This window comes from Schistocerca americana, chromosome 4, assembly GCF_021461395.2.
Source record: "Schistocerca americana isolate TAMUIC-IGC-003095 chromosome 4, iqSchAmer2.1, whole genome shotgun sequence".
Lineage (NCBI taxonomy): Eukaryota > Metazoa > Arthropoda > Insecta > Orthoptera > Acrididae > Schistocerca > Schistocerca americana.
The window spans coordinates 96,893,186-96,905,969 of NC_060122.1; the positions used below are offsets into that span (position 1 = coordinate 96,893,186).

The following is a 12,784-nucleotide window of genomic DNA, read 5'->3' on the forward strand; positions in this document are numbered from 1 at the left end:
CCACGCAGACCTCTTGCAGGGACTGTTATCTGCTGGCTCCCTATTGGCCATATGTGGCTAAGTCATGGCTTTCTCCTCCGATGCAAGGACCCATCGGTGTCACTGTGGCTCACATGACTATCATCCACATCTTGCTGGACTGCCCACTTTCCGCCGCTCAACGGTGGTCTTTTAACCTTCCCAGCACCCTACATTTGGTGTTGGGCGACAATGTCGCAACAGCAAATTTAGTTTTACATTTTATTCATGAGGAGTTTTTATAATACCATCTAAGGTTGGGCATTTAGCCTTCTTTTTGAGGCTGCCACCCTCCCTCCATTTTAACTGTAACACCTCACCCATTGCTTGTCCGATTTTTGCGCATGTTCTCCCCTGACAAACAACTTGCAGAGAAATTGGGAGTGGAACTGTACGCAAAAATGGATAACGCTAGATTTAAATGTGGCCCTGTCACCCCAAATTAATCTGCAGTGGTAGCATCACACCAGTTTTTACTTCCAAACATGAACGATCACGAACACTTAGTGTTGAATGACATCACACATACACAAAAATAAAATAAAGTAAAAGGGTGTATTCAGGATCAACTGCTGAAAGTAAAGGCTCTACTGAATCACAATTTTATTAGAACCTTCAGATCATTGCTGAATAAAACACAATGAACAATTTACAAATTATCCTCCTGACATTGGCAGTGAACTGTGTTAAAATTAGTCCAAAACGCGATCTCTTATAACTTGGCTGACCGACTGACATCGACACAAAACGTAAAATACGAAGAACCACTACACCCCAAAGTACTGTGAAACCTCTGTGGAAACAGCAATTGCACGTGATCTAACTATTTAACGTTACTCCTAACACAGGCTGTAGCGGGAGCCATGTCACCATAATGTTCCTGTTGCAGCAGCGGTCTCCGACGGCGGTGGCGTGGTTATGCGCTTGGCGTGTGGCGTCTCCGAAAGTACAGTCCTACACTACTTGGACAGCAGACCGCTGTCCATAAACTTCTCTATTTGCAATGATCTTACTGGCACCAAAGAGCTGCCACGGCTAACGTCCACTCAGAACGAAAGACCAAGATGGGAGACGACTTGGCTAATGTCCTCTCTCAGTACAAGACCCCAGAATGGAAGACCTCGACAGAGAGTCCAGCAAGATCGCTCTTCACCTTTTACCGAGCGAATCACATCACTAGAAGCTCTCAAAATACAGAGTTTGCCAGTGCTGACCAATGTATGGCCTGGGAATAGAACTCTTTTCCACAATTCTTTTATTTCTACAAAATTTCACAAGCAAACTCCGCCCTCGCCGGCTGGGAAGAACCACAGCTGTGGGCAATAACACGTTTACTGGAAGTTTTCTCCCAAGAGACCACTCAAGATGCCCTGTCGTAGCGAACACAGATTCTTGCATTGAAAGTTTATTTGGAACTCCTGGCCTGCCCCACTTGAGTTACTCGAAGGCATAACATTAGTGGGACATAGGCGAGAGCATGCACAGGAAAGCCCATCCAGCTATCCACTCAACTCCACTCCACTGCTCTGTTTTGGTAAACACTTGAACACCTGCAGCAGCACTTCCCTCAGAGGTTGGTGGACGCTGTGGCCTCTCTGAACGGATTACAGAAATCCCCCAGTTCACCATTCATACCGTCAGGCTGTGGCCTTCAGCGGCTAGATGGGGATGTAGCCGAGCTCTGTCTCGTGTACTGCCTTTCCGCAAAATCTTACAATTACAATATCGCGGAATTTTCGCGTCCCGATGCGTTTCCACATAGACTTCCTACACCGTAATTTGGAGTATTACTCCAACAAAACCTATAGTGTCACGTTAAATGGACTCGTGTAAGGTGCAAGGCCATTGCCACCTTACATAGCTCTGTCGCACTTTCTTTGCAAGTGTTTGTCTTGGTGGTCTTCTTTTCCCTACGTGTGTTCATCACACCTTGTCTTGTGTGGATGGACATTTTAATGTGTTGCATAGTGGCTGGCTCATCCCCTTTTTATTATTGTGATGAGCCAGCCCAGACCTTCTGATCTATGGTTTTAATACTTTCTTCTACTTTTCCTTGTGATGTATGTTTTTCCTGTTTTTTGTTCATTCAACTGGTTTCCTTTTTAGGTGTGGTGTTAGTGTTTTTGTACCTTGAACCTTAGTAGCATCAGGAGAAACAGTGATGACTCTGTGGTTTGGTCCCTTTATGTCCTGAACCAACAAACCACTCTATGGTAGCTGCTCAAGCTGTGTACAAGTTCTTAAAAATTCAGAAATTGGAAGAATTGCAGGTGTTAAGGAGCTACTGGCACGATTTAGATTGTAGAGCCTGGAGAATATTCAGCGTTTTTGGTTTCTCAAATAAAAAATTAGTTTTATAAATGATGGGTCGAGTGCGAAGTAAATGGAATTTATAGTGCGACCACACTGTTACAGCTGCAGCAGACATACTGTGGCGATGATGATCGGATGCGTGGAGACACTGCCATTTCCCTCGGACTGTGGGGCTCTGGATGCCAGAGAGGCGAAAGTGGAGGCGGCTATTGCCTCGCTCATGGAGGCCGTTCCGGCAGGAATGGCGCAGCACGCACCCCCGCTCATAGCTGCCGCGGCTATCGACGACCGCGAGACGATTCGCCGGTTCGTAGAGTCGGAGGACGGCCCAAACGACTGCGGTGCCAGCGGCAAAACCTCCCTGCACTGGGCGGTCGGTGTGGGCAACGAGGCTATCCTCGGGAGCCTGCTAGTCCTAGGCAGGCGCTGTGCTACGGGACTGGACCTACAGGCAGTAGACAGGAACGGCTTCACGGCTCTGCACTATGCGGCAGTGACGCGCAAGTTGTCAGCGACTCGGCTGCTGGTGGAGGCGGGCGCTCAGGTCGACTGCCGCGACCTGGACGGCCAGACGCCGCTGATGAAGGCGGCCAGGTGGGACGACGCGGCGCAGTGCGGCGCCCTACTGGGCGCTGGGGCCGACGCCGCGGCCACCGACGCGGCGGGGCAGACGGCCCTGCACGTGGCGGCGGCCGCGGGCGCCACCGGCGCGCTGAAGCTGCTGCTGTCGGCGCACGGGGCGGCCGCCGCGGCAGGCGCCGCGGACGGCCTCGGCCGCACGGCGCTGAACTGCGCGCTGCGGCGGTCGCGGCTGGAGGCGGCGAGGATGATGCTGCCTGCGGCGGCCTACACGCCGCGCGTAGACGACACCGGCAGCACGGAGCTGCACTGGGCGGCCGCCAACGGCGCGCCGGACATCGTGGAGCACCTGCTGCGCCTCGGGCCGCCCAGGTAGGCGCCGGCGGTGGGCGGTGTACACTTGGCATCTTCCATTATTTAACCCTTTTAATTACAGTAATTGTAAAATACACAATTGGAGTTCAGTTTTTAAGGGAGTGAGACAGGGTTGTAGCCTATTCCTGACTTTATTCACTCTGTAAGTTGAACAAGCGTTGAAGGAAACCAAAGTAGGAATTCGTCCAAGGAGCAAGAATAAAAACTGAGGTTTGCTGATGACTTCGTAATTCTGTCAGTCATCAAAGGACTTAAAAGAGCAGTTGAATGGAATGGAATAGTGGCTTGAGAGGAGTTAAAATTAACATCAACAAAAGCAAAATAAGGATAATTAAGTGTTGTCCAATTACATCTGGTGACAGTCAGGAAATTGGATTTGGGGAAAAATCTTTCAAATGGTTCTGAGCACTATGGGACATAACATGAGGATGTCAGTCTCCTAGACTTAGAACTACTTAAAGCTAAATAACCTAAGGACATCACACACATCCATGCCCAAGGCAGGATTCGAAACTGCGACTGTAGCAGCAGTGCAGTTCTGGACTGAAGCGCTTAGAACAGCTCGGCCACAGCTGACGGTGGATTAGGAAAAGAGATGTTGAAAGTAGTATAGTTTTGCTATTTGTGCAGAAAACTGAGGCCAAACGTAGAAGATATAAAATGTAGACTGGGATTTAACGTCAAATACAGACTGAAAAATTAAGCAGTGTTCTCTGAAGGTATTAGTCTAGAGTGTAACCATCTATGGATCATAAACGGTTTAAACAACAGAAGCTTCTGAAATGCCCAATAATACAATGCCAATTATTTACATTTTATTTTTAGGTTACCAGTTTAGACAGAACATTATCTTCAGATCTATACAATGAAGGTTAGAACAATGACTTTTCCGTGATTACATGATTAAGAAATGATATATTCACATAATATATTATGTGTACATCTTTTTACTATGCCAATTTTGTACCCAATGTGGACACTCATTTAACATTTCATGTTATGTACGTCTTACCTCCTGGTTTTTGCGTGTCAGCTACAATCTATATGGAACAGTCAACGTCTGGTTTGGTTAAACACTATTCGATATTTAAAATCTGTAGTAACTTGGTCAAATAGTATATTTATTTTCACAGCTTCATTTAATGAGACTACTGTTATCTTCGTTCCATAGATACTCTGCAGAAGTATGTTAGGAATAACTGATGTTGCTTTCCCATCTTCCAAATAGTGTTCTTACAATTAAAAACATGAAAACCTTGTGTTATTGTCGAAAAATGTGCTTTTTGAAAAGGTTAACATACACAATATCCACTTTTCGGTGTGGTATCCATGGTCCTATTACATGGGTGGACACATTTTAACTTATTTTTTACTTTCATATTTTTACTTTCATATTTTTATTTTTGCTTAATCATCCTCAAGTGTTCTTTTAGTTCCTCCTTGTAAGTTATTGTCAAGCAACCATTGAGCACAGCTATTGAGTACAATTGCTTATAGTGTACCCCCTTTACTTAACCTGATATGATCTTGATACCTACTTTACATATGATTAGTGGTCCCTTTTTACTTTTTGATAAAAACAAGTAGAGTATAACCACATATATTTACAATGGATATACAGGACTGATAGTTGCATTCCTTTGACACTTCTGATTTATGAATACTTCTTTAAGGTTACTGATGGTATCACAGTATGCATGAATGATTTGTTAATACATATTATGTTGTATCATGTAATTTTAATTAATAGTGAGTTCTTTTAATTATGTAAATTAATATGTTAACACTTGCAACTTTTAGACAATATGCTCTGTATTTTAATATGTACTTATTGCTCTGTTCTAACCATTGTATAGGCCTGAAGATAACATTGTGTTATTGAAACTGGTAGCCTAAAACTAAAACTTACATAATGGCGATTGGTATTGTATTATTAAAAATTGACCAGCGGTAGTCCCACACTCCAGACAGAGGATAGTTACATTCATTTCTTTTGAAATGTGGTGCTGCAGAATAATGCTGAAGATTAGATGGGTATGTTGTGTAACTAATGAGGTACTGAATAGAATAGGGGAGAAATGAAATTTATGATGCAACTTCACTCAAAGAAAAGACCAGTTGATAGGACACTCCGGGACATCAAGGTGTCACCCATTTACCTGGCAGTATTATTGGACAGAAGTATGGGAAGTAAAAATAGTAGGAAGAGACCAAGAGACGAATACAGTAAGCAGATTCAGAACAGTGTAGGAAGTAGTCCTTCGGGTCGAGTAGCATGAGCTGTATCAAACCACTCTGCAGACTGAAAACAACCACCATCAGTTGAACTCTTACCGAATTAGTAATCATTTTATTCAAAACAATGATACAAAGTCATTACAATTCATAAAATATGCAGAGGTCTTGTAAATCCTGAACTGCACATGCGAATTACATTAATGGACTTCTGGTGATACTTAGAAAAATTTATTTCACACACAAAAATTTCGCTCTCAGCACTTCCATTAACGTCTAGACTCCAACTTCGTAGATCAGCGAAGTTCACATCTGCCTCTCGAGTTAAGTTAGCTAGTAGCTAGAAAAATCCTTTATTCTGGAAACGTACAGTCTGGTAACGAAAATCCTGTCTTTTGTCTACTTATAGTTGAGAACTTTGATCCTTTTTGGGCCTTCCCAGTATTTTGGACATTCACTTTCAAAGTGTGAGTAGTCAGTGTAGTTCTATGTTTGAAATCGCACAGGAAGTGTTTTATGTCACAGTATGAAATTCAGGAGGATCGTTTCCATCACTGCATAAAACAGTCTGTATCGATACTTTTTTATATCTTTCATAAAGACCACACAATTTCAGCTTTATGTACCTCAACCAATTGTTCATCATCATTTTCTAAAACTGTGCCACCACACCAATCTTTGTTCCATCTTTCTGTGTTCTGAACACACTGCATACCTTATTTCCATAATAACTTGAAAGAAAGTGAACTGCACGACTGTCCATCCATATTCTGTGAACTACAGTACTAGCACACACCCAAAGGGATAAGTTTGTACATTTCATTATCTGCCCCCTTCCTCTTTTGCACTTAATTCAGGTTCTGTAATATTCTGTGAAGTACTAGCACATGCCTGAAGAGCTTCTGCATTATTATTCTGCAGAGTACTATGTATCATTTCATCTTCTGTTATCACTACATAATATGCTGTACAAAATCATCTGGGAAATTTCCTAGTTGAGGACGAATTTTTTCGTCGAAGACGTAGGTAGCCATAACGTGAAACAAAACAATAGGAGTTCTCTAATGTTCTAAGTCGTGCATTATTTCTATTTTCTATAAAATGTAGTGCGATTGTCCTCAGTAAGGACGTTTTTACTTACAAAAGGCCCTGAAGGTAAGGAAAGCTGTAGATATCAATGCAAAGTGACCAAAGGTCAATGTAGCCTCAGTTTTAGAAGTCACCGCCCTGGATCTGATAGGGCTGCTAAGTCCACTATATTTTACGTTAAAACTGAATATTGAAAGGCTACTGTACTGACAAATTTCCTTACATTTAAAATTAGTATTCATAAAGGTAACTACATACGAACTGACACCTCAGTTCACAGATGAACCTTACTTTTAATTGCATAATCTTGCAGCGTTCTGTCACACCCAAAGCAGCCATTTGCAGTACAGATATTTACTTACATCTGATGCCGATTTATAGGCTTTGTAATGGCGTGCAGGCTCTGCAGACATCCAGTGTAGGAAACGCAAACTGTATGGACTGGGACCTTTGTGTCCCTACATGTTTAACTGGCTTTAGAGTTATGTAATACCACATAGAATCTGGCAGGACTTCAAAGCACCACTAGTAAACTTAATTACGAGAACAATTATGTCTATTAATTCTTCGTTTTGCAGTCGTGTGGGATTGACATTCTTGCCTAGTGTCCACCCCCCCCCCTGCGGTCCGGGTATTAGAATAGGCCCGAGGTATTCCTGCCTGTCGTAAGAGGCGACTAAAAGGAATCGCCCTCTAGGGTTTGACCTCCATTTTTCAAAATTTTCCCAAAGAGTGAGCCAATTGAGAAAGTGCGCCTTACATGGTGCGTAGTGTCCATCATGCTTAGAGATCTTCAGCCCACATTTTCGTCATCGCACTGCACTCCAGCTCATTCTCCATCTCTTGGGCGAGGACCCCTTCCTGCGTGCGTTTTCAAACATGCACTATGCAGTGTTGCTTTTTGTGCAGATGATGACCATGGACTTCTTTGCACTACATATCCAGGATGGTAGTCAGTCTGTATTAGTGAGGCCGCTATGTACCCTATTGGTTGTAGCCCACTGACAACACAGGGATCACTCTGCTGATGCCTGTGCCATATACCCCCCATGTATTCCAAGGAGTAGATGCCCATCTCTCTGGGGCATTGGGACTCCCAGCAGTGACTATCCTGCCAGGTGGCACCCGTATGTATGAGAACTGATGGGGACTCATTTGTTTCGATGAAGCCACAGTTCTTTGTAGAGCATTTAGAGGACACATTTGGGGAGGTGGAGGCCTCATCCAAAATGCGATCTGGATCAGTCTTCATAAAACAGCATTCTCTACCCAGTCAGACTTAACTCGCTTGTAACCAGTTGGGTATCTTTCTGTTACCATCAGGCCACATAGGAGGTTAAATATAATCCAGGGTAGTATCTCAGACAGGTACCTTCTTTTGCAGTCAAAGAGCTGAGAGTCAATTTAGTGTGGCGAGGGATAATCAGGTTGCCACCGGTGCCTTCGCCTTACCCATGAAGGTCAAAGTGATGGTCGACTGCTGTGATGTCAAGCCATATATCTCTCCCCCCAATGCAGTGCTTTAAGAGCTGGAAGTACGGCCATATGTTTTCCCACTGTACTTCCAGCGTCACATGTCGAATTTGTAGCCATCCATCACAGCCCAATAAGCCATGTGCCCCACCTCCCATCTGTTTCAACTGCAGAGACCATCATTCACCTTGCTTGCAGACTGCATGATTTTACAGAAAGAGGAAAATCCTGCAATAGAAGACCTTTAACAGGCTGACCTACACTGAAGCTAAGAGACAATATGAGCGCCTACATCCTGTGGCTATGACCACCTCATACTCCAACACTACGTGAACTGTTGTAGCCACATCAGTTCCATGAGTTCCAGTCAGCTCTCAGAACCAGAAGGCTACACCTGCCCCACTCCTCCACTGACCACTAGCAGTGTGTCTGGGATAAGATGGAGATTCTAGTGTCCAATGAGAACCTAGATCTCACCAGACCCTCAGACACAATGGATATAAACTGCTCAAGCAGAAAGTCAGTGACTGCATGTGACCGTGAGGCGTAAACTGCCTCATTCAATGTTCCATGCCTTCCCAGTCTCACGATGACGTCATATAGTGGAACTGGGGCAGCTTTTTCCACTGCCTGACTGAGCTACAGCAGTTAAGTTTCCTGCATTGCCCTGCAGGAAACCTGGTACCTGGCAATGCATACCCCTGCCCTCCATGGTTATAAGGAATACTACAGCAGCTGTAGCGACTATAATAGTGTCATGTGGAATTCGCATTTATGTCCTAAATTCAGTCACAAGTGAAACTGTGCCCCTTCAAACCTCTCTTAAAGCTGTGGCTGTCAGAATGACGACGATGCAGGAAATAACGGACTGCATTATATATCTTACTCCAGATGACGCAGTATCCCTGAATATACTAGCTGCACTGATTGATCATCTCTCTAAACCTTTCCTACTTCTGGGACATTTTAATGCCCATAACCCCTTATGGGGTGGCACTGTGCTCTCTGGCCATGGCAGAGATGTCTAAACTTCGTTTGTTCGACCTCTGCCTCTTAAATACTGGGGCTGCCACACATTTCAGTGTGACTCACAGTACTTACTCGAGCATTGATTTATCCATCTGCAGACCAGGACTTCTCCCATCTATCCACTGGAGAGCACATGACTACCTGTGTGGTAGTGACCACATCCCCATTATCCTGTCACTGTCCTGGCGTCAGGCACATGGACGCCTGTCCCAGTTTGCTTTAAACAAGGCAGATTGGGAAACATTCATCTCTGTAGTCACCATTGACTCTCCCCCACACCCTAACATGGATGTAATGGTTGAGCAGGTGACAACAATCGCTACTGCGGCGTAAAACGCGATCTCTTGCTCTTTAGGGTGCCCCAGGCAAAAGGCAGTCACTTGGTGGTTGACGGAAGTCACTGAGGCAATTAAGGAGTGTCAGCAAGCTCTACAGAGGCATAAGCGGCATCCTTCCCTGGAGCACCTCATAGCCTTGGAGTGGCTCCGTGCCTGTGTTCACCAGCTTATAAAAACACGGAAGCAAGAGTGTTGGTAGAGATACATCTCGACCATTGGGTGCCATGTCACCTTACCAAGTTGGGGCGAAGATCAAACGTCTTTTGGGTACCAGACCCCAACAGGTCTCAATGGTGTGTTATCCACCGATGCAAATGCGATTGCTGGGCGCATACCCACAGGCCTTTTGCACCCCCAAATGGCAGATGGAAGTCCTCTTGTTCGCTACACGCCACAGTGAACACTATAATGCCTCATTTACTGGGTGGGAGCTCCTCAGTGCCCTTGCACATTGCCCTGACACAGCTCCTGGGCCAGATCGGATCCACAGTCAGATGATTAAACATCTTTCATCCGAATACAAGCGACATCTCCTATCATCTTCAATCGGATCTGGTGCGATGGCGTCTTGCCATCACAATGGCGGGAAAGCACGATCATTCTGGTGCTTAAATCCAGTAAAAACCCACTTGATGTAGATAGCTATCAGCCCCTCAGCCTCACAAACGTTCTTTGTAAGCTGCTAGAATGTATGGTGTGTCAGCAGTTGTTTGAATCTGGATTCACATGGCCTACTGGCTCCATGTCAGGGTGGCGTCCGCCAGGGTCGCTCTACCACAGATAATCTAGTTTCCATCCAAACAGCCTTTTCCATATGCCAACAACTGGTTGCCGTCTTTTTTATTTACAAAAAGCATTATACACGACCAGTGACATCATATCCTTGCCACATTATACGAGTGGGTTCTCGGAGGCCCACTCCTGATTTTTATCCACAATTTCCTGTTGCTTTATACTTTCCGTGTCCAAATCGTAGGCTCCCATAGTTCGCCCCATATCCAGGAGAATGGGGTCCCTCTGGGGTATGTATTGAATGTATCTCTATTTTTAGTGGCCATTAATGGTCTAGCAGCAGCTGTAGGGCCATCCACCTCACCTTCTCTGTGTGCAGACAACTTCTGCATTTCGTACTGCTCCACCAGTCTTACTGAGTGGCGCCTACAGGGAGCCATCAACAAGGCGCAGTCATGGGCTCTAGCCCACGGTTTCCGATTTTCAGCTGCAAAGTCGTACCATTCTTCCAGAACTTTACCTTCATGACGATCTATTCAATGTAGTGGAGACATATCGGTTCTTAGGACTGTTTATTGATGCCAGATGGAAGTGGCTTCCTGGCCTGCATAGGCTTAAGTGGAAGTGCTGGCAGCACCTTAATGCCCTCCACTGCCTGAAAAACACCAACTGTGGTGCAGACCGCTCCACGCTGTTGCAGCTCTGCAGAGCCCCTGTTCAATCCCACCTTGACTGTTGGAGTGTGGCTTATGATTTGGCGCCACCCTCAGTAATGCGTACTCTTCCCAGTGCCGAACTTCGGTGTTCGCCTGGCAACAGAAACTTTTAGGAAGAGTCCAGTGACCAGTGTAATGGCGGAATCCGGAGTCCCACCATTGCAGGTTCAGTGTGTGCAATGGCTCTCCATTTGTGTTGCACACGTCTGTAGTTCTCCTGCGTATCTGAATTACCATTTCCTTTTTCCTGTCCACGGGGATTCATCTCTCCTCGGTGGCCCAGGTCAGAGCTTAAAATTGCAGTGCATGTGCGATCCCTTCTCTCAGAACTGGAGTACTTGCCTTTACCACCTACATGTGAGGTTCATTCACGAACACCACCATGTTGTACACCTAGGCCGTGGCTTCACCTAGGCCTTTCACATGGCCCTAAGGACTCAGTTAACCCTGTGACTCTCGGCTTTCACTTCCTCTCGATCCTCGACATGTACCGGCACCGTGAATTGGTTTACACTATGGCTCGATAGCTGTTGGTCACGTTGGCTTTGTCTGTGTTCATGGAGGACATAGAACAGCACTCCTTGCCAGATAGCTGCAGTGTTTCCACTGCAGAGCTGGCGGCCATATCTCGTGTTCTCGAGCACATATGCTCATGTCCAGGCCAATCATTTCTCCTGTGTACTGACTCCTTGAGCAGCCTACAAGCCAGTGCTACTCTGATCATCCTTTGGTAACGGCCATCCAGGAGTCCATCTACGCACTGGAACAGTCCACTCGTTCAATAGTGTTTGTTTGGATCCCAGGTCATGTCAGAATCCCAGGCAACGAACTTGCTTACTGGCTGGCCAAACAGGCTATGCAGAAACCGCTTATGGAGATTGGCTTCTCCGAAACTGACCTGCATTCAGCATTACGCCACAAGGTTTTGTGGCTTTGGGAGGCAGACTGGCATAACCTCAGTATGCACAACAAACTGCATTACATTAAGGAAACTGTGAGTGCGTGGAAGACCTTTGTGCATGCCTCTCACAGGGACTCTATGGTTCTGTCAGCTCCGTATTGGCAATATGTGGTTGACGCGTGGTTACGTCCTCCATCGTGATGACGCACCTTGTTTTCGTTGTGGCTCATGAATGATGGTCATCCATCTCTTGCTGGGCTGCTAACTTTCAGCCATTCTGCGGCGGACTTTTAACTTTCCCAGTGCATTACCTTCAGTGTTGGGTGACGATGTCTCAACAGCAGCTTTAGTTTTAAGTTTCATTCGTGAGGGTGAGTTTTATCATTTGCTCAAGTTTTAGCACATGTCCTTTGTCCGTGTGTCCTCCACCCTAGTGCTTTCAGGGTGGAGGTTTTAGTGTGTTGGAGAGTGGCTGGTTTTTCCTTTTTATCGTCAAGGTCGGACAGCCAAGGTAACCTGCTTTATTGTTGGAACCTCCTGTTTCTTGCTTCTTTGTGGTTTTGTTGTCCTGTTTCGTCCATTTTTTGTTGCCCTTCAGTCGATGTGGCTTTTCCTTTCATTCTGTTTTGTGTTGTAAGTCTCATTGTCTTCGTGTCACCCTTGTGGCATTGTTTCCTTCAGTAAAAGGGACCGATGACCTCTGTTTGGTCCCTTCCCCCCTCTTTTAAACCAACCAACCCCACCCAGAGTTCATTTTACTTAGTGCCACACTTCCTTCCCAGTCTGTCAAGTCCATCGGTTTTGTCTATCACCCAGTCAGTTGCTTTCCACTATCATTTCTACCGTTCTGTTGCCAATAAAGGTGTGGTCCATCGTCGTGACGTGTTCGTATCGTTGCAGTCTTCTCTCTTAACTGTTTGAAAACTATGCCTTGGACTCTATTATCCCGTTATTCTGATATTATTGGCTCTGGTGACGCCATAAAG

The 12,784-nt window shown here is 45.5% G+C and overlaps 1 protein-coding gene across 1 annotated transcript in view; it reads left to right on the plus strand.

Moving 5' to 3' along the window:
* The window catches only part of LOC124613278 (serine/threonine-protein phosphatase 6 regulatory ankyrin repeat subunit C-like), a 122,864-nt gene that overhangs the window by 97,531 nt on the left and 12,549 nt on the right, over positions 1–12,784 (plus strand). Inside the window, exon 3 of the mRNA XM_047141972.1 lies at positions 2,434–3,282. Coding sequence (XP_046997928.1) covers positions 2,434–3,282 — 849 coding nt within the window. The remainder of the gene's footprint in view (positions 1–2,433; positions 3,283–12,784) is intronic.